This window comes from Mastigoproctus giganteus, chromosome 13 (genome assembly GCF_048544385.1).
Source record: "Mastigoproctus giganteus isolate SK-2022 chromosome 13, ASM4854438v1, whole genome shotgun sequence".
NCBI classification, from domain to species: Eukaryota; Metazoa; Arthropoda; class Arachnida; order Uropygi; family Thelyphonidae; genus Mastigoproctus; species Mastigoproctus giganteus.
Window position 1 is genome coordinate 71,734,195 of NC_143587.1, and position 26,392 is coordinate 71,760,586.

General features: G+C 37.0%; 1 protein-coding gene across 1 annotated transcript in view; it reads right to left on the reverse strand.

Annotated features, from left to right (window-relative positions):
* Nucleotides 1–843: 843 nt before the first annotated feature.
* The window catches only part of LOC150076159 (synaptophysin-like protein 1), an 84,006-nt gene continuing 58,457 nt past the window's right edge, over nucleotides 844–26,392 (reverse strand). Inside the window, exons 5-6 of the mRNA XM_090387725.1 lie at nucleotides 11,168–11,359; nucleotides 844–1,090 (exon numbers count right to left, since the gene is read on the reverse strand). Coding sequence (XP_090243851.1) covers nucleotides 956–1,090; nucleotides 11,168–11,359 — 327 coding nt within the window. The 3' untranslated portion in view covers nucleotides 844–955. The remainder of the gene's footprint in view (nucleotides 1,091–11,167; nucleotides 11,360–26,392) is intronic.

Sequence of the window (26,392 nt, forward strand, 5' to 3'; positions counted from 1 at the left end):
ATTATATGACATAAGGAAAACTATTCTCCCCTACTTCCCACTATTACTGAGCTGCACTATTGTACAAAATTGTTATATATATAAAAACAAAATCTTTAATACAGTACTCATAGTGCACAGTTAAGTAAAATTCATACAACAAAGCAAATGATCATAATGACCAATGCAGTTACAAAATTATGAACTTTAAAATTAAATCACTATACCATTACATATATTTCATATCATTATGGTCACACTGTATTATCAAAAAAAAAAAGTTTGTAAATCAACAAACATGCAAAATGCTACATAAAAATATCAACAAATATTTATTTTTCATCTTGATTCCCATAGTTATTTTATTCTGTTATTCTTCTAAATTGTCATTTATACTTTAATTTCAGCTGAAATTTCTGATTTTATCAAATTCACCCAAACTCCTCTCAAAGAATAATTCAAATTACAGGAAGCTAAAATACTATTACTCATTACAGTTATCTGCTAAACTATCAGGTTAGCATCATCTACTTTGATAGATGAATTAGTTATTTAATCAGTGGTTCACATTTTTATATTCCTAATTATTTATTTTATTTAAAATATTTTCTCTATAAGCTTAATAAATGGAAAACAAAATTAGTAGCTAATAACTAGAAAATCATCACATTTATCAAAATTAAGAAGATATTAATATTGATTCAATTCCAGTATTAAACACTAGAAATAATAAGGCATAAAACTAAGACAAAAAATAAAATAAATAGAACTCTATACTTTCTAACATAAAATTTATAATTTTCATAAAATTCAATTGTCTGCTACCTGTAAATCATTTAGGAAACTGCACTATTTTTCTTTAGCTATTAATTACAATTCCATAAATTTAACACTGAGAGGAAATGGCAGAATTAACCAACATTTCACTTCTATTCACTCCCTGAAAAATTTTCAGGTTTCATTCCTTAGTTTATGTTCATGCTTGGCCCCCAATCTTTGGCCCCCCTTGTGATTGTCCTTCTGATACCTGTGGATCCTGATGAAATATTGTCTCCTTATAAACAAACCAAAGTCCACTTGCCCATAGAGCAAAGTTTGCAAAGCCAAAAACCTAAAATAATAGTTCAAATGAAAATCAGTTTATTTCAAAATAAATAGACATTTATTTTGAATAAATTGAATACAATGACATTTTCACTTAAAAGAATCACTGTAAAACAATGAAAACTAAAACCGATTATCCTAAGTGTGTAAAGGATATTATGTGAAATAGTAACTATAAATATAATTAAATGACATACTCAATCCGTATGACAAAATTATAACTCAATGAAGTGGAAAAAGTGAAGGAACATTTTCACAAACTTCTGAACCCTGTAACAGTATTCAAAATAATATGGCAATGTTTCTCAATTCAACTATGGGATTAATTGAGATTAATTCTGTCTTCAGGCTGGGATAGGGATTTCCTCGTTAACTAAAGACCAATATTTGCACGAGCATATGACATAAGCACACAAACACAAAAATGTCATTAAATTAGCACACTGCATTGGCATATAAACATAGTCTTTAAGAAAATAGTCAGAATGTGCTCCAAAACACTAATAGCAAATTGTGAATTATGTTTAACTCACATAACCAGAAGAAACTGAGGACTTTTTTACAAATGAAAGAAGGACAACAAAGAGGTAGATTAACTGAACAATATAAATTAGTTGAGATACTACTATAAGTAAATATTTCATATTTAGTAAATATGAAATATTACTAAAAAAAATCTTTCTAATTGTAGTGCTGTTTTAAATGTAAACCAATAAATAATAATTCTGTCATGTGGAAAAAGTGTTTATATTAATCTATCATTTTTATATTCAATTATATCATTATCACCTAGGGAGAATGCAAATAAAGTCAAAAATTCCCAACATCTACGACACACTAAATAGTTCGCTGTTATGTGTGGCACATGTAGTTACACATGATCATACTTCCCAGTTAATTTTCTTAAATGTTATTTCCATGCAATGAATTTTATTAATACATATCTATTGGTTATATATCACATTGCAAAAGTATTTTTATATGATATTAGTATTAGTATTTATGGAATTTAATTCCATAAATCTGTCAATGATAAATTAACACTTACAATTTGGGTTGGATGAATTTTGAATCACACTATACTTTGGAAATTTTTACAGATAGGCTACTGTATATGAATGCTACCCAGTAGTTTAACTGTTGCAAGTATTAGCCAGTTTCCTCTATCAATTTTCTTTATCCTTGATGGGAGTCGAAGACACTTCTCGAAAAAAGGTAAAATTTTTATGCTCCCTTAGAGTGGCAACAGAAAAGACACCGGCACCTGAACTGAAGATAGTCGATAATGAAAAGGACCTTGGAGTAACTATACAGTCTAATACGAGGTCCTCTGAACAGTGTAAACAGACTGTTGGACAGCTGATGTGTTCTGCCAGTGACACACATTGATGTTCCCAGTAAAGACATGGTTTCCTATTATTATTCCACTATATGCAGCAATGGTTAGGCTACATTATGAATAATGCGAAATAGGCTTAAAAACAGCATTTGAGGATCTGTTTGGGGGGGGGGGAGAAGAGTAACAAGATTGGATTTGGGCACAAAGTGACATCCTTATCTAGCAAGACTAAAGTTCTGTAAGTTATAGCATTTCAAAACTAGGAATTTACAGAGTAACCTTAATCAACCCTTTTAAAGCTATGAGCTATAACAGGACTCAATTAACTAAACACTTAAATCATCCTCAGAGTCAGTCACTTAACATATTTTTTATAATCACAAGGGGTCATAAATTTAACTTCAGAGGAGATAACTACTGAATAGATGTCAGAAAATTTTCCTTTACTCATAGTCAAAGAGTGACTGAATGTTGAAATAAATTCCAACTTAGAAGTGGAATTTATTGTGGAACTCAGAAGTCTATATATATATCATAAATCATGGATTTATCGGAAATATCTAAATTCAGGGAAGGACTGAAAAAAAATAAATAAATAAAATAAAACACACACACACTAAAAAGACACCATGAAAATGAAGGAGAGTAACAGTGATTTTTTTTTTTCTTTTTGGCTGATGTTACATAAATTTGCCTCTTTAAATCAAATCATTTTGCAATATACACTGAGTGATCACTGAATTATGTCCACCCCTATGAAAACTGAATGCAACCCGTTGACCACATGAAGAACGAGAGTGCAGAGTTAGTCGACTTACATAACCTAGATAAGGTGTCAATGGTTCAATAGGTAGTATAATTCCAAGCTTGATGGGTAAAAGGGAGGATTTATTGGACTTTGATAAAGGACAGATTGTGGGTGCTCAATGAGCTGGTGCCTCGATTTCCGAAACGGCTGAACTAGTGGGATGTTCGAAAGCTGCTGTAGTTAAAGTGTACCAGGACTGGTGTCAAAATGGCCAAACAACAACCCAACGGCAAAACTGCAAAGGTCAGCAAAAGGTTGATGTTAGAGGTGAGTGCCGGGTCCAACGACTCGTACAGGCACAGAACTATCCAATAAAATATTGGATGCTTGCACTATACTAGCAGACGATCGCTATGGCATCCTCTCCTAACCAAAGTTTATCGGCGTAAAAGACTCACCTGGTGCAAAGAGCATGCAAGTTGCACATTAGAAGACTGGAAAAAGGTGTGCTGGTCAGATGAGTCACGTTATTTACTCCACAACATGGACAGTCGTGTACGGATTTGGCATCAACGACACGAGGCTCTTCATCCATCATGCATGGTATCAAAAGTGCTGGCCGGTGGAGGCAGTTGTATGGTGTGGGGCATGTTTCACTGGCAGGAACTAATGGAACAATGTATCAGTGGTTTCCACTAGCGTCAACTGCTTGCTGACTGTGTACACCCCTCTATGTTACACTATTTTCCAAATGGTGTCTTCTAAGATAAAAATGAGCCGAGCCATCGGGCACTTGTGCAGGAATGGTTTGAGGAACACAGTTCTGACTTCTAGCATATCGATTGGCCTCCGAACACCACCGATATCAATCCTCTAGAGCACTTGTGGGACACTATGGAAAGGTATATCAGGCGTCTGGATACACCAATCACCTCTATATTTCTATATTTCTTCAATTTGACACTATATCCCCTCATTTTTTTTTTTTTTTTTTGTTAGTTGTTGACGCATCAGCTTCTATGGCCATATTGCACATCCCAAAGTTTTTGCATTTTACTGTGATCCAAGCCCGAGGAGGGAATCAAACCTGCGACCTTTGGGTTGTGTCCCCTCAAGTTCTTAGTCTGAGCAAGAGGAAGAATCCCATCAGCATTCAGCTTGCTCAACCCATTCAAGACCTTATACACCTCAATCAGATCACCTTGCAGGTACCTACTCTCCAGGCACTGCATTTTTGCAGAACTTAAACCTTTCTTGGTAAGAGCACCCCTTTGTTCCCCTCACCAATCTTGTTGCCCTTCTTTGTACTCGTTTTAGCAACTCCACATCCTTCCTAAAATGAGGCCTCCAGAACTGTACACAGTACTTTAGGTGTGGCCTGACTATTGCTTTGTTCAATGGGCTAATCACCTTCCTGTCCTTACTAGCAAAATTCCTATATATCATTGACAAGACTCAATGACCTGCCCTGGCAGCCCATCTGCACTGCTCAGCGAACTTCATGTTTGACTGCACAATTGCTGTTGTTTGGTTTTTAGGAGCATTAGCAACTAAGGCCATATTGCTCGGGACTGCACAATTACCCCCAAGTCTTTTTCACTTTCCACTTCCCTGAGTGTAGCACCACAGAGTTTGTATGTTTCTCTTCGGTTATCACTACACATATGCAGTACTTTGCATTTGTCAATGTTGAACTTCAATTGCCACTTCTTAGCCCATTTTCCCAACTTATCTAGATCCAGTTGGAGTAGCATACTGTCTTTACTGTTGTTAACAATTCTGCCAACCTTTGTATCATCAGCAAACTTGGGCATTAACCTGATATACCTTCATCAATATCACTGATCATTATACAAAACAACAATGGGCCCAACACCGAACCCTGGGGAACTCCACTAACAACATTTCTCCATGGAGAGCAATGCCAATTTATTACCACTCTCTGTCGTCTGCCACTCAATCATCCCTTTATCCACTGTAGCAACTTACCCTTAATGCCATACCTCTCCAATTTGTACAGCAGTCTTCCAAGTGCAACACTATCAAAAGCTTTCCAGAAATCCAAGTATATGATATCAAAATTATTTTTTGCATTCAGTTTCTTTGTGACCATATCTTAGTATCCAATCAAACTGGTCAGACAAGACCTCCATTTAACAAATCCATGCTGTGTCTTAACTATTACTGCAGTCTTGTCTAGATGAACTTGCAATGCTTCTTTAACCAGTGATTCCATTATTTTTCCCAGAACACAAGTTAAACTAACAGGTCTATAGTTACCTGTGTCAACTTTTGAACCCCCCTTTGTGCATTGGTGATACATTTGCAGCACACATCTAGTCCATGGAGACCTCCCTTGAGTGCAAGGAAGCTCTCATAATTATGGCTAAGGGTTTGCTTACTTTCTTTGCTGCATCATTCAATATAACTGGATAGATCCCATCCACCCCAGGTCCTTTTTTTATGTTTAACTTCAATAATTTCTCCTCCACTTTGCTCTCAGTTATTACAAAATCACTTAGCTCCATGCTAGCATTTGATACACTTCTGGCACTCCCCTCATTGAATGACTCCTCATGTGTGAATGTAGATGCAAATTACTCATTCAGTTTATCAGCTACTTGAGCATGATCATCAATAGTCAACCCATCTATGTTAAGTGGTCCAATCTGATTCATCCCTTTCCTTCTAGAGTTTACATAAATAAAGAACTCTTTGCTGTTTTTCTTTGCATCCTTTGCCAAAGATTTTCCATAATCTGCCTTTGCCTGCCTAACTTGTGACTTGATTACAGATTAGCATTAGCATTAGTAGAGGCATTTGATGCAAGAAAGCAAGCTTATGCAGCATCAGCCAAAAAAAAAAAAAAAAAACCACGTCCACTTCACCCCTCTGTTCGTTCAAAATACCTGTCCAGCTGAGCCTTAAACTTATTTAGGCTATCAACCTCCACCACAAGGGATGGAAGTCTGTTCCACCAACCAACCACCCGCTGGCTAAAGGCAAATTTCCGCACGTCTATCCTACATCTGTCTTTCCTCAATTTGAATTTATGCCCTCTCAGGTGATTTTTCTGAGCTAGAGGAAGAATCCCAACAGCATTGAGCATGCTTAAACCATTCAAGGCTTTATACACCTCTATCAGATCACCTCGCTGGTGCCTAGTCTCCAGACACTGTAATTTGCAAAACTTAAGCCTTTCTTCGTAAGAGCACCCCTTTGTTCCATTCACTAATCTTGTTGCCCTTCTCTGTACTCGTTCCAGCAGCTCTACATCCTTCTTGAAATGAGGCCTCCAGACCTGTATACAGTACTCTAGGTGTGGCCTGACCATCGCCTTATACAATGGAATAATCACCTCCTTATCCCTGCTGGAAAAATTCCTGTATATCATTGACAATACTCCATGAGCTACTCTTGCAGCCCGTCTGCACTGCTCAGAGAACTTCATATCTGCCTGCACAACCACCCCCAAGTCCCTTTCATTCTCTACCACTGTCAGTGTTGTACCACAGAGTTGATACGTTGCTCTGGGGTTGCTGTTTCCCATGTGTAGTACTTTACATTTGTCAATGTTAAACTTCATTTGCCACCTCTCAGCCCATCTGCTCAACCTTTCCAGATCCTGTTGCAGCAGCACAGTGTCAGTAGTGTCCTTGACAACCCTGCCAACCTTTGTATCGTCTGCAAACTTGGACATTAAGCCCGATATACCATCATCAATATCATTTATAAATACAGAAAACAATAATGGACCCAACACTGAGCCCTGAGGGACTCCACTAATAACATCAGTCCACGATGAGCAGTGTCCATTGATTACCACTCTCTGTCTTCTCCCCCTCAACCACCCCTTTATCCATAGCAGCAATTTGCCTCCAATGTCACACTGCTGCAATTTGTGCAGCAGTCTTCCATGTGCAACAGTATCAAAAGCCTTTCTAAGATCCAAATATATGATATCAAAGTTATTCCCTGCATCCAGTTCCTTTGTGACTGCATCATAGTATCCAATCAAGTTGGTCAGGCAAGACTTCCCCTTAACAAAACCATGCTGTGTCTGAGCTATAACTGAAGTCTTGTCTAAATGATCCTGCAGTGCTTCTTTAACCAGTGCCTCCATTAATTTTCCTGGAACAGAAGTTAAGCTCACAGGTCTATAATTACTTGTGTCAGCCTTTGATCCTCCTTTGTGAATTGGGGTCACATTTGCACATTTCCAGTCTATGGGTACCTCCCCTGAGTCCAAGGAAGCTCTCATAATTATGGCTAAGGGTTTGCTTACTTCCTTTGCTGCCTCCTTTAATATAACTGGATGGATCCCATCCACCGCGGGTGCCTTTCTTGTGTTTATCTTCAACAGTTTCTCCTCCACTTTACTCCCAGTTATTTCAAGATTCTGTAGCTTACTGCTAGAGTTGAATACACCTCTGGCATTCCCCTCGCTGAATAACTCCTCATGTGTGAATGTCGATGCAAAATATTCATTTAGTTTGTTAGCTACCTGAGCAGGATCATCAACACTTGACCCATCAATATCAAGTGGACCAATCTGATTCATCCCCTTCCTTCTAGAGTTTACATAAGTAAAGAACTCTTTGCTGTTTTTCTTTGCATCCCTTGCCAAGGATTTCTCGTAATCTGCCTTCGCCTGCCTAACCTCCTTTGTAACTTGGTTGCATATCAACTTGTATCTATCATAGGCTTCTGTGTCATGTGTTAATTTGTATGTATCCCATGCATTTTTCTTCTCTGCCATATGCCTCATTAGTTCATCTGACATCCATTTTGGCCTAAACCTTGAACAATATTTCTTAGTTGGTATGTAAAGCCTAGTAGCTTCCAAGATAAGTTCTTTGAATGCTTCCCATTTTGAATTTGCTGTTGGTAACATCATCAGTTGGTCCCACTGTATAGAATTTAAATACTGTCTCAGTCCATCGTAGTCGCCTTTACGGAAGCAATAACCCTTCCCTTTACCCCTAATGGTAGTTACCTCTTTGAGTAAATCCCACTTCAGCAAACTGTGATCACTGCCACCTAGTGGTTCATTTATCTGCAGATTCTTAATGCATGAAGAATCACTGCTGATAATCAAATCAAGAGTATTACTCCCTCTAGTTGCCTCCCGAACATGCTGATGTAGAAAACAATCATCAAATACAGAAGCAATAACCCTTCCCTTTACCCCTAATGGGGTAAAGCACACTGTGATCACTTCAGCACACTGTGATCACTGCCACCTAGTGGTTCATTTATCTGCAGATTCTTAATGCATGAAGAATCACTGCTGATAATCAAATCAAGAGTATTACTCCCTCTAGTTGCCTCCCGAACATGCTGATGTAGAAAACAATCATCCAATAAATCCACAAAAGCCCTGCTAGTGTGTGAGTAACCAGCCCCCAAAATCCAGTCAATATCTGGGAAATTAAAATCTCCCATTATAAGACACTCTGATTTACTGGCCCACTCTATTTCACTGTACAGTTCCTTATTATACTCATCAGAGTCATTAGGCCTATAGCACACTCCTACTCTCAATTTTGATCTCCCAATGTTTATGTCACACCAAACTGACTCCACACTGCACTGTCCAGCGATGTCGACTGGCTTCACTTCCTTGGTTTTTATGTGTTTTTTAACTAATAGCATAACACCTCCCCCCTTCCTATCCTGTCTATCCTTTCTGTAGACGTTGTACTCCCCAAATTGCAGTTCCGCATCCCTTATATCTGTGTGACACCACGTCTCTGATATCCCAACAATATCTGCCTTTGATGTTTTGAGCAATACCTCAAATTCATCAAATTTATTTACTAAACTCCTAGCATTGGTGTACACGCAAGTATACCTGCACCTGTTTCTATTCTTAGCTACCCTAACACAACCCATGTGTTTACTTGTACCGCAATGACTCCCAGCAGTCTCTGAAATACCATGCATCTTGTTTTTCAGGCTTCTGCTCATTCTAATAGAAGCAGTGCAAGAATCTCTTTCACCTCTGCCAGTGGCTACTGTCAATCTATTGGTCTTTGTCTCCCCCCAAGCTAGCAGTTTTCCGACCCACCTAACACTGCCTCGATAGCATCAGCAAATATTCTTGCACCCTTTCTATTTAAGTGTATCTCATCCCTGTAGAAGCAATCTCTCCCTTACACTTCCCATAGGCTTGTGTCACCTGATACTTTATATGCATCACATAAATTCTTTTTTATGCCACAAGTCTCATTAATTCATCTGACATCCATTTAGGCCTAAACCTTGAACAGTATTTCTTAGTTGGAATGATAGGCCTAGTAGCCTCCAAAATTAAGTCCCTGAAGGCTTCCTTTTAGGGAGCCTTCCTTCCTTCAACGTTGAATTCATTTAGAATTCAACGTTGGTAACATCATCAGTTGATCCCATTGTACAGAATTTAAAAACTGTCTGAGACCACTGTAGCCACCTGTACGAAAGCAGAAGCCCTTTCCTTTAGCCTTGATGGTAATTACATCTTTAAGTAATTCCCACATCAATACATTGTGATCACTGTCACCCAGTGGTTCCTGTATCTGCAGATTCTTAATGCATGAATAATCACTGCTGATAATCAGATCAAGAGTGTTACTCCCTCTGGTTGCCTCTCGAACATGTTTCTGTAGAAAACATGTCATTCAATAAATCCATAAAAGTCTTGCTAGTGTGCAAGTGACCAACCCACAAATTCCAGTTAATATCTGGAAAGTTAAAATCCCCCATTATAAGACATTCTGATTTACTGGCCCACTGTATTTCTCTGTACAATTGCTCATTATACTCATCAAATTCATTAGGCCTATAATACACACCTACTCTCATTTTTCCTTTGCCAGGGCTTATTTCACACCAAACAAACTCAACACTGCATTGTCCACCAACATCAATTGGATGCACTTCCTTAGATTTTATGTGTTTCTTAACTAACAGCATAACCCCTCCTCCCTTCCTGTCCTTTCTGTACACATTGTACTCCCCAAATTCCAATTCTGCACTGCTTATATCTGTGTGACATCATGTCTCAGAAATCCCAACAATATCTGCCTTTGATGTCTTGACTAGCACTTCAAGCTCATCAAATTTATTAACTACACTCCTAGCATTGGTGTACATGCAAGTATACATGCACCTGTTCTTACTCTTAGTTACCCTAACACAGCCCACGCATTTACTTGTTCCACTATGACCCCCAGCAGTGGTGGAAATTTCCATCACCTTGCTTTCCAGGCTGCTGTTCATTCTAATAGAAGCAGCGCAAGAATCACTTTTGCCTCTGCCTGCGGACACTGTTAACCTTTTAGTCTGTGTATCCCCCCCAAGCTAGCAGTTTTCCGACCCACCTAACTCTGCCTCGATAGCATCAGCAAATATTCTTTCACCCTTTCTATTTAAGTGTACCCCATCCCTGTAGAAGCAGTCTCCCCTGTTAGCAAGCACAGACCAGGCTGAAAAAACTTTTATCGCTTGGGCCTTGCACAATCTCTCCAGGGCCGAATTGATTGACAAGGCTCTCAATCATATACTCCCTCCTATCGTGTCTGGGCAGAATTGCAGACACTTTCACATTCAACCCTAACTCATGACATTTTTTCAACACTGACCTGTATTTGTTGAGTAAATCTGCAGATCTCTTACTCTTAACGTCTAATTTATATATAGTGTATTATAGAACATTTCCCACTGTGAAACTGTTGTAGTACTTTCTATAAATAACAGTGTGTGGAAACTTATACATTATGTTATTTGTATATGGAAACTGCATGGGCAGTTTTTCTTCTGGACAAAAAATCAGAGTTCCCAGAGGGAGAACTGTGCAACATTCATAAAATTTCCTACCACATGGATTCAAATAGAGGCTGTTTAAATTCTATATGGGGTGGAAGTACAGCAATCATTACTACTGTATTACTACACAGATTACATCACATGATTGGTAACTACTAATTAATGAAAAACTGGTCAGTTCTGCTTTTACTTACCAAAGATACATTTAAAGTTGCATAACTTCCACTGGAAATTGACACACATTCATTACTTTCGTCTTTACAAAATGTTGTAAAAGAAAACAGATTTTCTGGAGCCAAATAATACTTCACATCGTTAATTCCTTCTGCCCATGCACTTGATGCAGCCAACCAGAATAATGCTAAGACAGCTGTTACACTAAAATCCTACAAAGATAAACACATTAACTTATTTACAAAATTTCCAATGTTAACTGAGTATAAATTCATTTGTGTATGTGCACACATGCATATGCATCACAGCAAGCATGTGCTGACTGTCAACGAAACAACAAAAAAACAGTATAACAACTAATTTCTATTTTACTGATACCAAATTATAATGTACATTATAATTAACACTGATAAGTGTCAGCCATTTAGTGTTGGTCAAAATTGCAAACTGAAAAACAGTACAATATCATTTTATACCATTAAGCAATGAAATTATCTAATGCCACTACTGAAAAAGTTATTCACAAACGCTTACTGTGTACACTTCCAGTAAATTAACTTGAAAAATTAAAGCTTGATTTCAATTCCGAAAAAAGGCATAGGAATGCTAAATTACCACCTGCTGTATAATACATAAATTTAAAAGTTTAGGCATTCTTACTGCTTTAATATTATTAAAACAAAGCTCAAATAACAGATAAACTGCAGTTTATATAAAAATGTGCTAAGACTGTCAACGAAACAACAAAAAAAAAAAAAAGAAAAAAAAGAGTATAACAACTAATTTCTATTTTACTGATACCATAGCAAGCAACCATTATAAACAAATATAAAAAAGCATGTGTGTACCCTGTATGCACAAAAGATGTTTTATGTGAAAACATCTTTGATGAAAGTGTGAAATGGAAATGATGCAAATTACATCACTTCCTAAATGACACTAATGCAGTCACTAATGTTGATTCAGTAGAGTAAGTAATGGGCTCACGCCCACTACTTACTCTAATTCAGTAAAATTTCGTGAAGTAAGTAGCGGGCTCACGCCTACTACTTACTCTACCAAATCAACGTTAGTGACTTCGGCATTTAGCCAAGAAATATTTTTAGATTAAACCATGCACACCATCTATCATCTCTCACATCATGGAGTTATACTTCTTAACTGGGTTGTCATGCTGAGAATAAGTAACGTGTCTTCTCCACTGGTGAAGCATCACTTATTCAAAGCAGTGCAATACCTTGGCCACTTGGTGTGAAGGTTGATTCACAATATGAGATATAATTAAACGATTCATTCATACTATGTAGGTAGTAGAAATGATGCAAGTGCAGTAACCCATTCATAAACAACTCTTTCATACTCCTTAAGAATTGTTGATGTTAACCTGGCATCGGATGCCTGGTTAAAATCAATGGGGGGTCATGGTTACCTGACAAGAGACTGGTTTTGTTTTTTTATTTATGGAAAATGATTTCCATATTTATTTTATCTAACTTTTAATTTTTTCATAAAAAATTTAAATATTTTAAATTTTATATGCTTTTACACATATAATTTTAAAAAACAAAAAATTTAATTCAGTTGAAAGCAAAAAAAAAAAAAAAATTTTCAGCCATAAATATAAACAAGAAACTTATTAGTTTCTTCCATTTTCTAGTGCAGAAAATGGTTAGGAGCACAAAATTTCAAAATTACACATATGCATAGCTCCATGCGGGTGGGCGAAGTATTTACAGATCCAGCTAATAGAGCAGTTTTTCTTTAAATGTTTGCCATTTTATTGATTTAATTGGCATATTAATTTATTTTCTAGAAGTAGCTTTATATTCCTAGTTACGATACTTAGTTTATTTTGAATTTAGATAGAGGTTTTGTAGGTTATTACTTAGTATTGGTTAAATTTGTACCATTTGAAACTTGCCACCATATTAGATGGATACAGAATAGTGTAAAGCATATCTCGAACTTCATGCTTAAGGTATAACGTAAAACTAGATAGCGAAATACATAGCACTGTACTGGGACTCTGTTAGCTTAGTATAGTATTGTCAATTCATCAATTAAATTTATTTTTTATTATTAAAAATAATATTTTACAATCTTATTAATTTTTATTGTTAATTATATTGTATTCAAACAGAAATTATGCCCCATACTATAGCAGGAAAGCAATGTCCACAAAAAAGGAGAAGTGCTGTGATTCTGGAGAGCACCAAACAGGGCAATCTTCCAATGCATCACAGTCTAAAAAAATGTGCAAAATGTGACATGTTTGCAGACCTTTCTGGAACAGGACATGATCTAGCAATGGAGAATGTCTTTGTGTGTGCTAGGTGCAGAGAATGTGAAGAAATCAAGCGCCAACTCAGCATCTATGAGAGCTCGAAAAGTTGGGTAGATGCCCTTGAAGGAATTAAAATGGAGGGGTCCATCAAGCTCTCAGCTGCCCAACTCAATATCAGAGCTCACTCTTGTGCACCAGGCAACACAGCAGCAATCTTCTGGGCAGAAATTGCACTGATCCCACAGGAGCTAGTTATTGTTGGTGACTCAATTGTTAGGGAAATGGGAACTATATTGTGCAAAGAGGACCGGTGTATGTCTGCCAGAGGCAAGAGTTGATGTTGTAGAGCAGATATCATCTTTTAACGGCATAAAAGGTGATATTGTTGTACAAACATTGACACTAATGACATTAAATGTAGATCTGCAGATTTACTTAACAAGTACAGGTCAATGTTGAAAAAAATGTTGTGAATTAGGGTTAAATATGAAAATGTTTGTAATCCTGGCCAGATACAATAGGAGGGAGTATATGATGAGAGCCTTGTTAATCAATTCGGCCCTGGAGAGACTGCTTCTAAAGGTAGGGGGATATGCGTAAATACAAAGGGTGCAAGAATATTTGCTGATGCTATCGAGACAATGTTAGGTGGGTCAGAAACTACTAGTTTGGAGGGGTTCACAGACTAATAGATTAACGGCAGCCGCAGGCAGAGGTGGAAGTGATTCTTGCACTGCTTCTATTGGAATGAGCAGCAGCCCAGAAAGCAAGTTGCTGGGGTTTCAGGAACTGCTGAAAGTCATGATACAAGTAAATATATGGGCTATGTTAGAGTAACTAAGAATAAGAACAGATGCATATACACCAATGCTATGAATATAGTAAAAAAAATTGAAGAATTTGAAATGCTGATCAAGACATGAAAGCCAGATATTGTTGGGATATCAGAGACATGGTGTCACACAGATATAAGGAATGCAAAATTTTAATTTGGGGAGTACAATATGTACAGAAAGGATAGACAGGATAGGAAGGGAGTAGGAGTTATGCTGTTAGTTAAGAAACAAATAAAATCTAAGGAAGTGCATCCAGTTGACATAGATGGACAGTTTGGTGTGACATAAGCACTGGAAAAGCAAAAATGTGGGTAGGAATTTGTTACAGGCCTAATGATACTGATGAGTACAATGAATAATTATACAGAGAAATAGTAGGCCAGTAAGTGAGAGTACCTTACAATGGGATATTTTAACTTCCTAGATATTGTGGGATTTACTTAAAGATGTAACTACCATCAGGGGTAAAGGGAAAGGTATTTGCCTTCGTAAAAATGATGTGGTCTTCCCTCGATTTTTTAAATTCTATACAGTGGGACCAGCTGATGATGTTATCAACAGGAAATTCTAAATGGGAAGCATTCAAGGATGTAATCTTGGAAACTACTAGGCTTTTTGTTCCAACTAAGAAATACTGTTGTAGGTTTAGGCCTAAATGGATGTCAGATGAACTAATGAGACTCGTGGCAGAGAAGCAAAATGCATGGGATGCATATAAATTATCAGGTGACACAGAAGCCCATAGTATATATAAGCTAGTCTGTAATGAAGTCACAAAGGAGATTAGGCAAGTGAAAGCAGATTTCTTTATTTATATAACTCAAAAAGGAAGGGGATGAATCATATTGGTCCATTTAATATCAATGGTTTGACTGTAGATGATCATTCTCAGATAGTTGCCAAACTAAATGAGTATTTTGAATCTACACATGAGGAGTTATTCAAGGAGGAAAAGGTCTGATGTTTCTCAAACTTTAACAGGAAGTTAAATGATTTTGTAATAACTGAGATCAAAGTAGAGAAGAAATTGCTGAAGTTAAACATAAGAAATGCACCTAGGGTGGATGGCATCTCTCCAGTTATATTAAAGGAGGCAGCAAAGGAAGTAAGCAAACCCTTAACCATAGTTATGAGAGCATCCCTGGACTCGGGAAGTCCCCACGGACTGGAGATGTGCAAATGTATCTCAAATTTACAAAGGGGGGGATCAAGGGGTGACATAAGTAATTACAGACCAGTTGGTTTTGGCTTCTGTTCCAGAGAAAATAATGGAGGCACTGGTTAAAGAAGCATTGCAGGATCATCTAGACAAGATTGCAGTAATAATTCAGACAGAATGGGTTTGTTAAAGGGAAGTCTTGTCTAACTAATTTGATTGGATACTATGATGTGGTCACAAAGGAACTGGATGCAAAATATAATTTTGATATCCTATACTTGGATTTCAGGAAAGCTTTTGATACTGTTGCACATGGAAGACTACTGTACAAATTGGAGCAGTATGGCATTGAGGACAAGTTGCTACAATGGATAAAATGAGGGATGAGTAAGAGAAGAAAGAGTGGTAATCAATGGACACTGCTCTTTGTGGACTAATTTTATTAGCGGTGTCCCCCAGGGGTCAGTGTTGAACCCATTGTTGTTTTGTATATTTATCAATGATATTGACGAAGGTATATCAAGCTTAATGTCAAAGGTTGCAGATGATACAAAGGTTAGCAGTGTTATTAATAACAGTAATGACAGTACACTGCTGCAACAGTAACAGGAAAAGTTGGGCAGATGGGCTGAGAAGTGACAACTGAAGTTTAACATTGACAAATGCAGCATACTGCATATAGGTAGCAGTAACCCCAGAGCAATGTACCAGGTGGGTGCTGTTACACTCAGGGGTAGTGGAGAATGAAATAGACCTGGGGGTAATTGTGCAGTCGGATATGTAGTTTTCTGAGCAGTTCAGACAGGCTGCTAGAGTAGACCATGGGGTCTTGTCAATGATATACAGGAATTTTGCTAGCAGAGATAAGGAAGTGATTATCACCTTGTATAAGGCAAGGGTCAGACCACACCTTGAGTACTGCATACCGGTCTGGAAGCGTAATTTTAGAAAGGATGCAGAGTTGCTAGAATGAGTATAGAGAAGGACAATGAGACTTGTGAGGGGAACAAAGAGGTGCTCTTCAGCAGAAAGGCTTAACTCCTGCAAATTGCAGTGTCTAGAGACTAGGCACCAGCAAGAAGATCAGATTGAGGTGTATGGGACCTTTATGGATTGAGCAGGCTCAGTGCTGATGGGATTCTTCCTCTTGCTCAGATTACAAACCTGAGAGGGCATAAACTGAAATTGAGAAAAGACAGTTGTTGAATAGATGTGCAGAAATTTTCCTTTAGCCAGCGGATGGTTGATTGCTAGAAGAAACTTCCATCTCTTGTAATGCGAGCTGATAGCTTAAATAAATTCAAGTTAGAAGTGGACAAACCTTTGCAGCTAATGGATGGGTGAAATGGGAAGTTTTTGGTTTTTTTTTGGCTGATAGTGTATAAGCTTGCTTTCTTGCTTCATATGCCTCTACTAATGCTAATTTCTGCCAATCTTTGAATCATCTGCATATTTGAACATTAAGCCTGATATACCTTCATCAATATTATTGATAAATATACAAAACAACAGTAGGCCCGTGGACTAATTATTAGTCCACGGGCTAAAATATTAGTCCACTAAAAGCAGCATCCATGATTACTACTCTCTGTCATCTTCCACTCAAACATCCTTTTATCCATTGTAGCAACAGCAAATCCTCACTAATCCAGTTACAATTAATTCGGATCGAAATATGAAAAATCTGTTTGCAGTTGAGTACTTTGACAGACACATGGGATTTAGGAAGGCAGATAAGTCACTAATTGCTCAGAGATAGATAGACCATATGTTACATTGTTTTGTGTGTTGTTCAGTATCGCTGTTGACTCTTGAGATGGATGGATGTTATTGCTTATATCGCTTCATTTGCGTAGTTCTTTATACATAGATATGTACATAAGTTAACATATTTCATATAATTAATGGTACTAAAGAATTGAAAAGTAGAATTAAAAGAAAAAACATTACTTTAACTATCACTAACAAGTTCAAAGTGATAAAACAACTTGAAAATGGTGTTCCTGGAATAAAAAATTGCAGAAGAATTTAGTATTGGCCAACAGACTGTGTCAGATATTAAAAAATAAAAAAGAATCTATAAAGACATTTGCTTTAAATTCGATGTGGGAAGTGATAAAAGCAGTGTATCAAATAGACATTAAGGTCCTTGAGGTTGTCACAGACATTCTCTCAGATATGCCAGACAAGCTGTACTTGCTACCTGGGAGTCTAAAACGCTGATGGAACTGATATTCGGGTGACACTCAAGTCAAGTGGACCCAATTTCGGCAAAGTCCGAACGGTCTGTGACAGCCAAATCCCCTGCTTGCACCTTCACGATGGTGGGACTGTTAGTAATCCTGGGTATAACCTCCATGCACAAGTACATGGTGGGTGACCACCCAGGTGTGAACCAACGTAAGCAGGGGTCGAGGTGTGGTGCCCACACCACATGGAGGAATGCTGCCCCTCTATGTTACCAGGCAATACTAGGTGGTAGATGACTCTCATCAACCGGTGAAATACCACCACTTTGCTTATTGGAGGCTTGAAGTGGTGGAACCCATGTTTAGTCTCTAGAGCTAAGTTCCGGTCAACACTTCCCTATCTCTTCCATCATGCAGTATGATTGATGACTTTTGAGGTTATGATGAACGTCGTGGTGAGATCCAATATTCCTTACATTTCGAGGGTACAGCTCTAAAACAGTGTTCACAGGCCGGCCGCTAGTTAGCACACCGGACCGAACCTATTGGTATCTCTCTAGGAGGCTTCCGGATCAGCTAGTGTATAATCTTGCTACCTCTACTCTGCCAGATAGTGACGGGAGGGAATCCGAGTAGTGTGCATGCGGGGAGCACTGCTGAGGCCACGTTATGTCAAGGATCTGGGTATATTCTTACTACGTGTACGTCATATCCAAAAATTTCATTACTTCATACAGCATGTCCCACCCACTTTTTCTTACTATTGAATACACCATGAATTGTCAAACTAATAGAGCAAGCTAAGAAAGCTCCAGGTCCTTGATGCTAAGAAAGCTCCAGGTCCTGATGGTATTTCTCCACTTGCTCTCAAAACCTGTGCTCCTGAACTTACTCCTGTTCTTTGCCGCCTTTTTTCACCTACTTATTCCAAAGGTGCTTTTCCTTCTGTTTGGAAATTTGCTCGTATCCAGCCAGTTCCTAAAAAGGGTGACAAATCCCTCCCATCCAATTATCGTCCAATTGCAATTACTTCTACTCTCTCAAAAGTAATGGAGAAATCAATTAACCGCCAACTCTTAAACTACTTAGAAACCTTCCGTCTGATCAACGATCGCCAGTATAGATTTCGTCAGTGTCGATCCACTGGTGATATTCTGGCTTATGTTACCCATTTATGGACTAATTCAATGGAAAGGTTCGGTGAAACACAAGTAGTTGCTCTTGACATCTCAAAGGCTTTTGATCGTGTTTGGCATAAAGGTCTTCTAAACAAGCTTCCATCTTATGGTTTGCCAACTGTTTTTAGTAATTGGTTATCCAGTTTTCTCTCTGATCGCTCACTGTGGGTGACGGCAGATTGGATAGCACGCCAGGCCATCCAAAAGATTTAAGTCATCCAAACTTTAAAGTTATATTTCTACCACCACAGTTGTACTAGGTTAATACAACTTCTTTCATTCAGCCATTAGATTAAGGCATTATATCCACCTTTAAAATTCACTACATCAGAAAATCGTTACAATGGATTTTGGAAAAAATCGATTCCAAATCTATTGAAGTAATGGAGGCATGGAAATATTTCTCAATTGTGGACTGTATCAGAATCATAGCTTTATTGCTCAAAGAAGTAAAACTGTCAACGTTAAATGCGTGTGGAAAAATGTATGGCCAAGAGTCAGTTCATTCAGGAAATATGGTCGAGCCGGCAGAAAACGGAATCAGTGCGATTCTACTATCGTAGAGAGAATAGTCCTCCTGCCCACACCGGGTGGAAAAGACCTGAGTTCGAATCCAGTCAATGACAGGAGGAATATTTATGGGTCTTTTTAATAATGTGGCTGAGTTAGTTGGGCTCAGGTGAGGGCAGCATGGTTTTTTTATCCATCCAAACAGAAAATCAACCTCAGGACACAAGCAATTTATAGACAATATACGCAGAGCAACATGGAATTAGTCACCGATGCTCCTAAAAATATAAAAAAGATACGATTACTGAAGACATTCAAGAATTATTGGTAGAAAAACAGGCTGGCAAAGTAGATTTGGTGGAAATGGCATTGTAAGTAAAACTAAATAAATTCAGAGGATGATAGCACAGATGAAAATTCTGAAGTTCCAAATTTTACCCTAAAAAGCATACAGAAAAGTTAGCGGAGCAATTAGACTCTTAATTTTTTAATGCAGATTCTTGAATGAATCTGCATTCAAAATTTCTTGATTTATCAAGAAAAAGCAAACAAAACCAGATCACTGATTTTTTTAAAGAGAGCAGAAGATACATGAAATCTAGAATGGTGTATTTTTGCTAGTTTTGTTAACGAAATAGTGTATTTTTGTTAGCTTTTGGAACGTAATCCTCCTTTTTGTACCTTTTCTTAGTCCAGTATAACACAGTTTCTTACAACACAACATTTTATAGGAACCTAACTACCATGTTATACAAGGGTTACCTGTAATGTAGATTGGGATATTTGTCGTGTGGGAGGCGTTTGCAAAAATTCAATAAATCACCTTCTGTGAATTTTAATTTCAGTTCATCATTACAATGGAGGTCAATTAGTTTGAGTTGCAAATTTGGTTCAGCTTCTTCATGTAAAGCTTCAAAAGGACAGATAAATATTTTAAACAATATCTTATCTCACTCAAAGTTTTCAAATCTCTGTTCAGATGACTGCTATAGTTTTCCAAAGTGGTATGGTGTCTGGTGCACTCACTACTATTAGGTTTAAATATTTTCTAACAATTTGGAAAGTGGCAAGAGTTGTTATTTGAAAATTGGGACTGTCAAATAACAACTTACCACTTCCCAAATGTTGTTATTTGAAAGGTGGAACTGAAATAGTGATAATATCATTTGAAAAGGTGATATGTCATTGGTAAGTTTGGATATAAGTTGATCTTTTCCTTTAAATCTCTTATTTAGTTCATTCTAATGATCAGATATGTCCACCAAGAATTCCAGGTGGCAAACCCAATTTTCATCATCAAAGTGATCCATCCTTCGTCCTTTATCAATAAGAAACACTTTTATTTCTTCGAATGGCAACAAAAACCATTGTACAACTTTACATGTGCTAAGCCAGCATACTTCAGTGTAGCACACAATGCAACTACATTCACTTTCGATTTCATTGAGAAACTCATTGAATTGTCTATTTAACCCTTGTGACCTAATAAAATTTACAGCATTCACAACATCATCCATAACTGCTTTGAATCCTAATATTCTCCCCAATAGATTTTGCTGATGAATAATACAGCTTTAGTGTACTAATTTTGTCTGAAGATCTAGCTCTTTCATATGATCACAGAGAAGAGACACCATACCACTTCTGGAGCCAATCATAGAAGGTGCACCATCAGTAATTATTCCCATAAGTCTAGATAAATACAAATTATACTTTTTAAGACAAGGCAGAAGTCCCTCAACCAAATCTGATCCTTTCACTTGGCCTTTTAATGGATACAATTCTAAAAGTTCTTCATGGATAGCACCCCAAGTACAAAAATAGACAATTGTGCCCTTGAAGTGACATCTATTGACTCACCACAGCAAGAGAAAAGCAAGTACCCTGTTTCAAAATTTTAGAAAAATTACTTCTGATATCATTTGAAATATCAGATACTCACCTTTGAATTCTGTCACTGCTTTAAACTGATATTTTCAAACTTTTTTGTACAATTTTTGCAAAATAACTTCTGTGAATATTGGTAAACTGTGCTCACATTATACCAATGATCATGGAAACATAAAGAAAGTAAACATTTTTTTTACAAAATCCCGATCAGAAAAAGGTTTTGATGACTGAGCTATTAGCTGAGATATTTTGAAACTTATTTCAAAGGCTTGTTCTAAGATTTCAGATCACTTCACAAAAATATTTTGCTGAGCTTACAAGGAATGAAGCAATGAACTGACCTTTTGCCTTCTCAGTTCTCCAAAATATTTTTCATTTAAATCAGCATATTTTGCTTCAAAGTGCCATTTCAGATTATACTCTTTTGGCATGCTTATGTTTTCCTGGCATATCAAACAAATTAACAAATAATATTTTTATTTTGTTCAATTGAAATAATGTTTGTCCATTGCTCTTGGAATACATGTTTTTCATCTTCCATGTTTTTATTTATTTTTTTCAGCCATTGATTTCACCAGTTCAATTTTACACTTTTAAAATAATACAATAATAGCTTAACAATGGTACAGGAAAACAAAGTATTTTTAGATCATCAATAGTTATAACTCATATAGTAAGCCGTACTTCCCATGTGCAATATTTTAACATGAATACTCTGATGTTGCAACAATAACTATTTACAATGCAAGAGAATTCCCTATTTCTTTATTTAATGCAGTACTGATGTAAGCAGTGTGGCGCCTCCCTAGCCAGGTGGGCAGGAGCAGCAGTGCACACTTCTTGATTAGACCGGGGTTCGAGCCCATGACCACCAAATACAGAGGATGTGGAAGGTCAGGGAATGACTACCCCATATCCCCAGCCCGGATAAAGGGTGAGGGTTGGCGTCAGGAAGGGCATCCAGCCATAAAAATTTCATGCCAAAACACTAAAAACGCTGACCTCATATATATAATGGGAAAAGGAGAAGACAAAAAAAAAAACAAAAAAAAACTGATGTACACAGTGTGGAAACAACAAACAACAGTGATGGCATCTGTTACATACTATTAACATTTATGATTTCGGCAACTATTTATTTTATTACTTTTGATACTTGAACTGCATATTTTATGAAAATTTACTGACATACTCTTATAGGCCAAGAAGGGCCACAAAAAAATGTTTAGGTGGGCAGCATGCAGCCTGCTTGCACATAACTGCTCTAAACCAACATACACAGATACATACATAAATGCTAGAAAAAAAAAAAAAAAAACAGTTGGTGTCTGTGTTTACACATATCAAATACTGTCACGAGTATAATGAACAACAATACAGAATACAGAGTGAGTTATCAACAGTGATTCATCATTTATTAAGAATCTTCAGGTTAAGAAACCTTTAGGTGACAGTGATCACTCTTTCATATGATCAGGGAGATATATATCAATGCACTGCATATTGATATGGGATATATTCAAAGACATAACTACAGTCAAGGGTAAAGGAAGGGATTTTGTTTTTGCAAAGATGATCATAATGGACAGATATTTTTAAACTCTTTTTACTAAAACCAACTGATGCTAAAAATATAAATTCCAAATGAGAGGTGGTTAGAAAGGTAATTTTAGAAACCATTATGAATCTTATACCAATTAAAGGATACTGTTCAATATCCAGATCAAAATGGATGTCAGATGAACTGAGGAGCTTAGTAGCAGAGAAAGAAAAAATGCATGGATTGATTATAAATTATCAAGGCATAGGGAATCCTACAATAAGTGTTAATTAGGGGGTTAGGAAGGCTAAGCAGATTACAAAAAAGTCCTTGGCTAAGCTTATAAAGAAAAGCAGGAAGGAATTCTTTGCATATGTCAACGCTAGAAGTGATGAATCACGTTGGTCCATTGGATATGAATGGTATGACTACTGATGATCCTCTCAAGATTGCTGATAAACTAAATAAATATTGTGCATCTGCATTCACACATAAATAAGTTGTAAGTTTGTAAAGAAATTTCTGCAGCTGAAAGTACACAAAGTGCCTGGGGCTGATGGAATCTATCCAATTATATTAAGAGAAGTTTAAAAAATCAGATAGGTAACCTTTGGCCATAATAATCAGAGTATCCTTAGATTTAGGGGATACTCTCCAGTAGACTGCAGATTTGTAAAAGTATCCCCTATTCATAAGTATGACTCAAGGAGTGAGATGGCTAATTATAGACTTGTCAGTTCACAGTAACATCAGTGCCAGAGAAAATAATAAATCATTAATTTAAGGAGTAAGATAAGATCATCTTGAGAGGAGTGAAGTCATAAGGTAATTATAGCATGGGTTTGCTGAAGAGAAATCATGCTTCATACTTCATAAATCAGATTAGCTACTAAGAGGTTACAAAGGAACAGGAGGTAAAAAATGATTCTGACATTAGCATCAAAACTAAAGAACTAAAATGGTCTTGGGCAGGACACAGCTCGAAAACACAATGACAGATGGACTAAGAAAATAACAGAATGGTACCCAAGAGGAGCTAGAAGAAAACCTGGAAGACAAAGGCGAAGATGGATAGATGAAATTCATGAGTTTGTGGGTAGTAAATGGATGGCCAGTGCTCAAAACAGAAGGAACTGGAAAGTTGCTGGAGAGGCCTTCATCCTGCAGTGGATTGAAAATGGCTGATGATGATGCAAGAAAGCAAGCTTATGCAGCATCAGCCACAAAAAAAAAAAAAAAAAACCCACTCCCATTTAAAGGAGTTTACTGGAAACTAGGTATCTGTATGTTACCTACCCATAGTGTATAAAGCTTTAAAAGGGTTAAGTAAACTAAATGCTAATGGCATCTTTATTCTTTCTGATATTATCTACTTAGATTTCAGTAAAGTTTTTGATACCATATATACAATTGATATATATATATATATATATACAGGAATAATATGGCATTAGGGGGAAGTTAGTATTACTATGGATAAAGGGATGATTAAGCTATAGGAGACAAAGTGTTGTTATAAGTGGCACTGCTATTCATGGACTAATATGATGAGTGCAGTTCCATAGGGGTAGCGCGTTAGGGACCTTACTGGTTTAATGTTAATTAATGACATTGATGTAGCTATTTCAAGTTTGACGTCTACGTTCACTGATGATACAAGGTGGCACAGTGGTTAATGATAGTGATCAGAGTATGCTACGTCAAGAAGATCCAGATAAATTAAGGTTTGCCAGTGATAAATGCAAAGTACTGCTTATGGGTAGCAGTAATCTCAGAATAAGATACCATTTGGGTGGTACCACACTCAAAGCATGGAGTATGAAAATGATCTAGAGGCAATCATACAGTCTGACATGAACTTCTCTATGTGGTGCAAACTGCAAAGAGAATTTCATGTCAAAGAATTTCAAAGCTGCTAGAGCCGACTGGGCTAGCCAGGTTGGGTAAAGTGCCTGCCTGGAAACCCAAAGGTCGCGGGTTCGAATCCCGCCTCGGGCTTGGATCAAAGTACTGCAAAAAAACCTTGGGAGGTGCACTATGGCCACAAAAGCCGATGCACCAACAACTACAAAAAAAAAAAAAAAAAAGCTGCTAGAATAGGTCATGGGGCTCTGTTAATGGTATACAGGAACTTTGCCAGTAGGGACAAAGATCCCTGCACCCCTTCCAACAGATCTGTTGGAAGGGGTGCAGATCCTTATCAAAAAGACCTTGGATTCTCTAAATTGCAGTCTCTGGAAACTAGATATCTGTGTATTACCTACTCATAGTGTATAAAGCTTTAAAAGGGTTAAGTAAACTAAATGCTAATGGCATCTTTATTCTTTCTTGAATAAAACACACATGGGGACAGAAATTTAAATTGAAAACTTCCAATTTAAAATTCCAACTTAATTTAAATTGCAGAACAGAAGTGTAGAAATTAGCATTCAGACAAAGAGTAATCAACTGCTGGAACAAACTTTCACCCAGGGTTGCGGAGGTGGGTAGTTTGAATAAATTTAAGGAAGATTTTAGACAAATTATTGGAAGAAATGGGCAAATAAAATTTTTTTATTGCATTTTTTTAAATATATTAAAAATTAAATACTATATTCATAATAGTAGCATTTATTTAAAAATACATTTTGCAATTTACATAGTTCCACAAAGTGGGTTTTGCATCTTACTCTTTATAAGCGTACCAAGGATAAGAGTGAAAATCTTCTTTTTAACTAATCAGATACAAATGGATAAAATATGTTAAATTATACTGTTTACAAAACTTAGGCGCCTCCATAGCCAGGTGGGCAGGAGCAGTAGTGCATAGCACACGCTTCTTGATTAGACCGGAGTTCAAGCCCGTGACCACAAAATACAGAGGATATGGAAGGTCAGAAAATGACCACCGCATATTCCCAGCCCGGATAAAGGGTGAGGGTTGGCTTCAGGAAGGGCATCCAGCCGTAAAAAAAAAAAAAAAAAAAAAAAATATATATATATATATATATATATATATATATATATTGTTTCCGAAACTCTTATCAAATAAAATAACTACAGTAAACTCTTTAAAAAAGAGCATCTTCAGAGATTGATAGGTGCCAGATTTTAGAGAGATAAGCACCAGATTATAGTAGTTGAGCAGTTTTAGAGGAGCAACTAATAACTGAACTTATTTACAACTGCATATGTTTATAACCAAAAGATAGCACGTGGTTAAAATATAAATAAATAACAATAAACAAGTTCATGGCAAATGTTGTCAAATAGCATAAAGTCAGTTTTAAATACATGCCTGTTTGTTTGTTTGTTATTTGGTTTTTAGGAGCATTAGCAACTAAGGCCATATTGCTCCGGGGATATGCGGTGGTCATTCCCTGACCTTTCCGCATCCTCCGTATTTTGTGGTCATGGGCTCAAACCCCGGTCTAATCAAGAAGCGTGTGCTACGCACTGCTGCTCCTAGCCACCTGGCTATGCAGGTGCCAAATACATGCCGAGTATAGTATCAGAAAGAATAACAACTAAATGTGTTTCAGAGAAAAAAATATTATTTTTGGAAGATAAAAAAAATAACTATTCTTCTTAAGGCAGTTTCTCAAACTGTGGTCCACAGAGATACTTGGGGTGGGTGGGGAGGTCTAAGAATAACATGCAAAATTTCTTAAAAATATTTA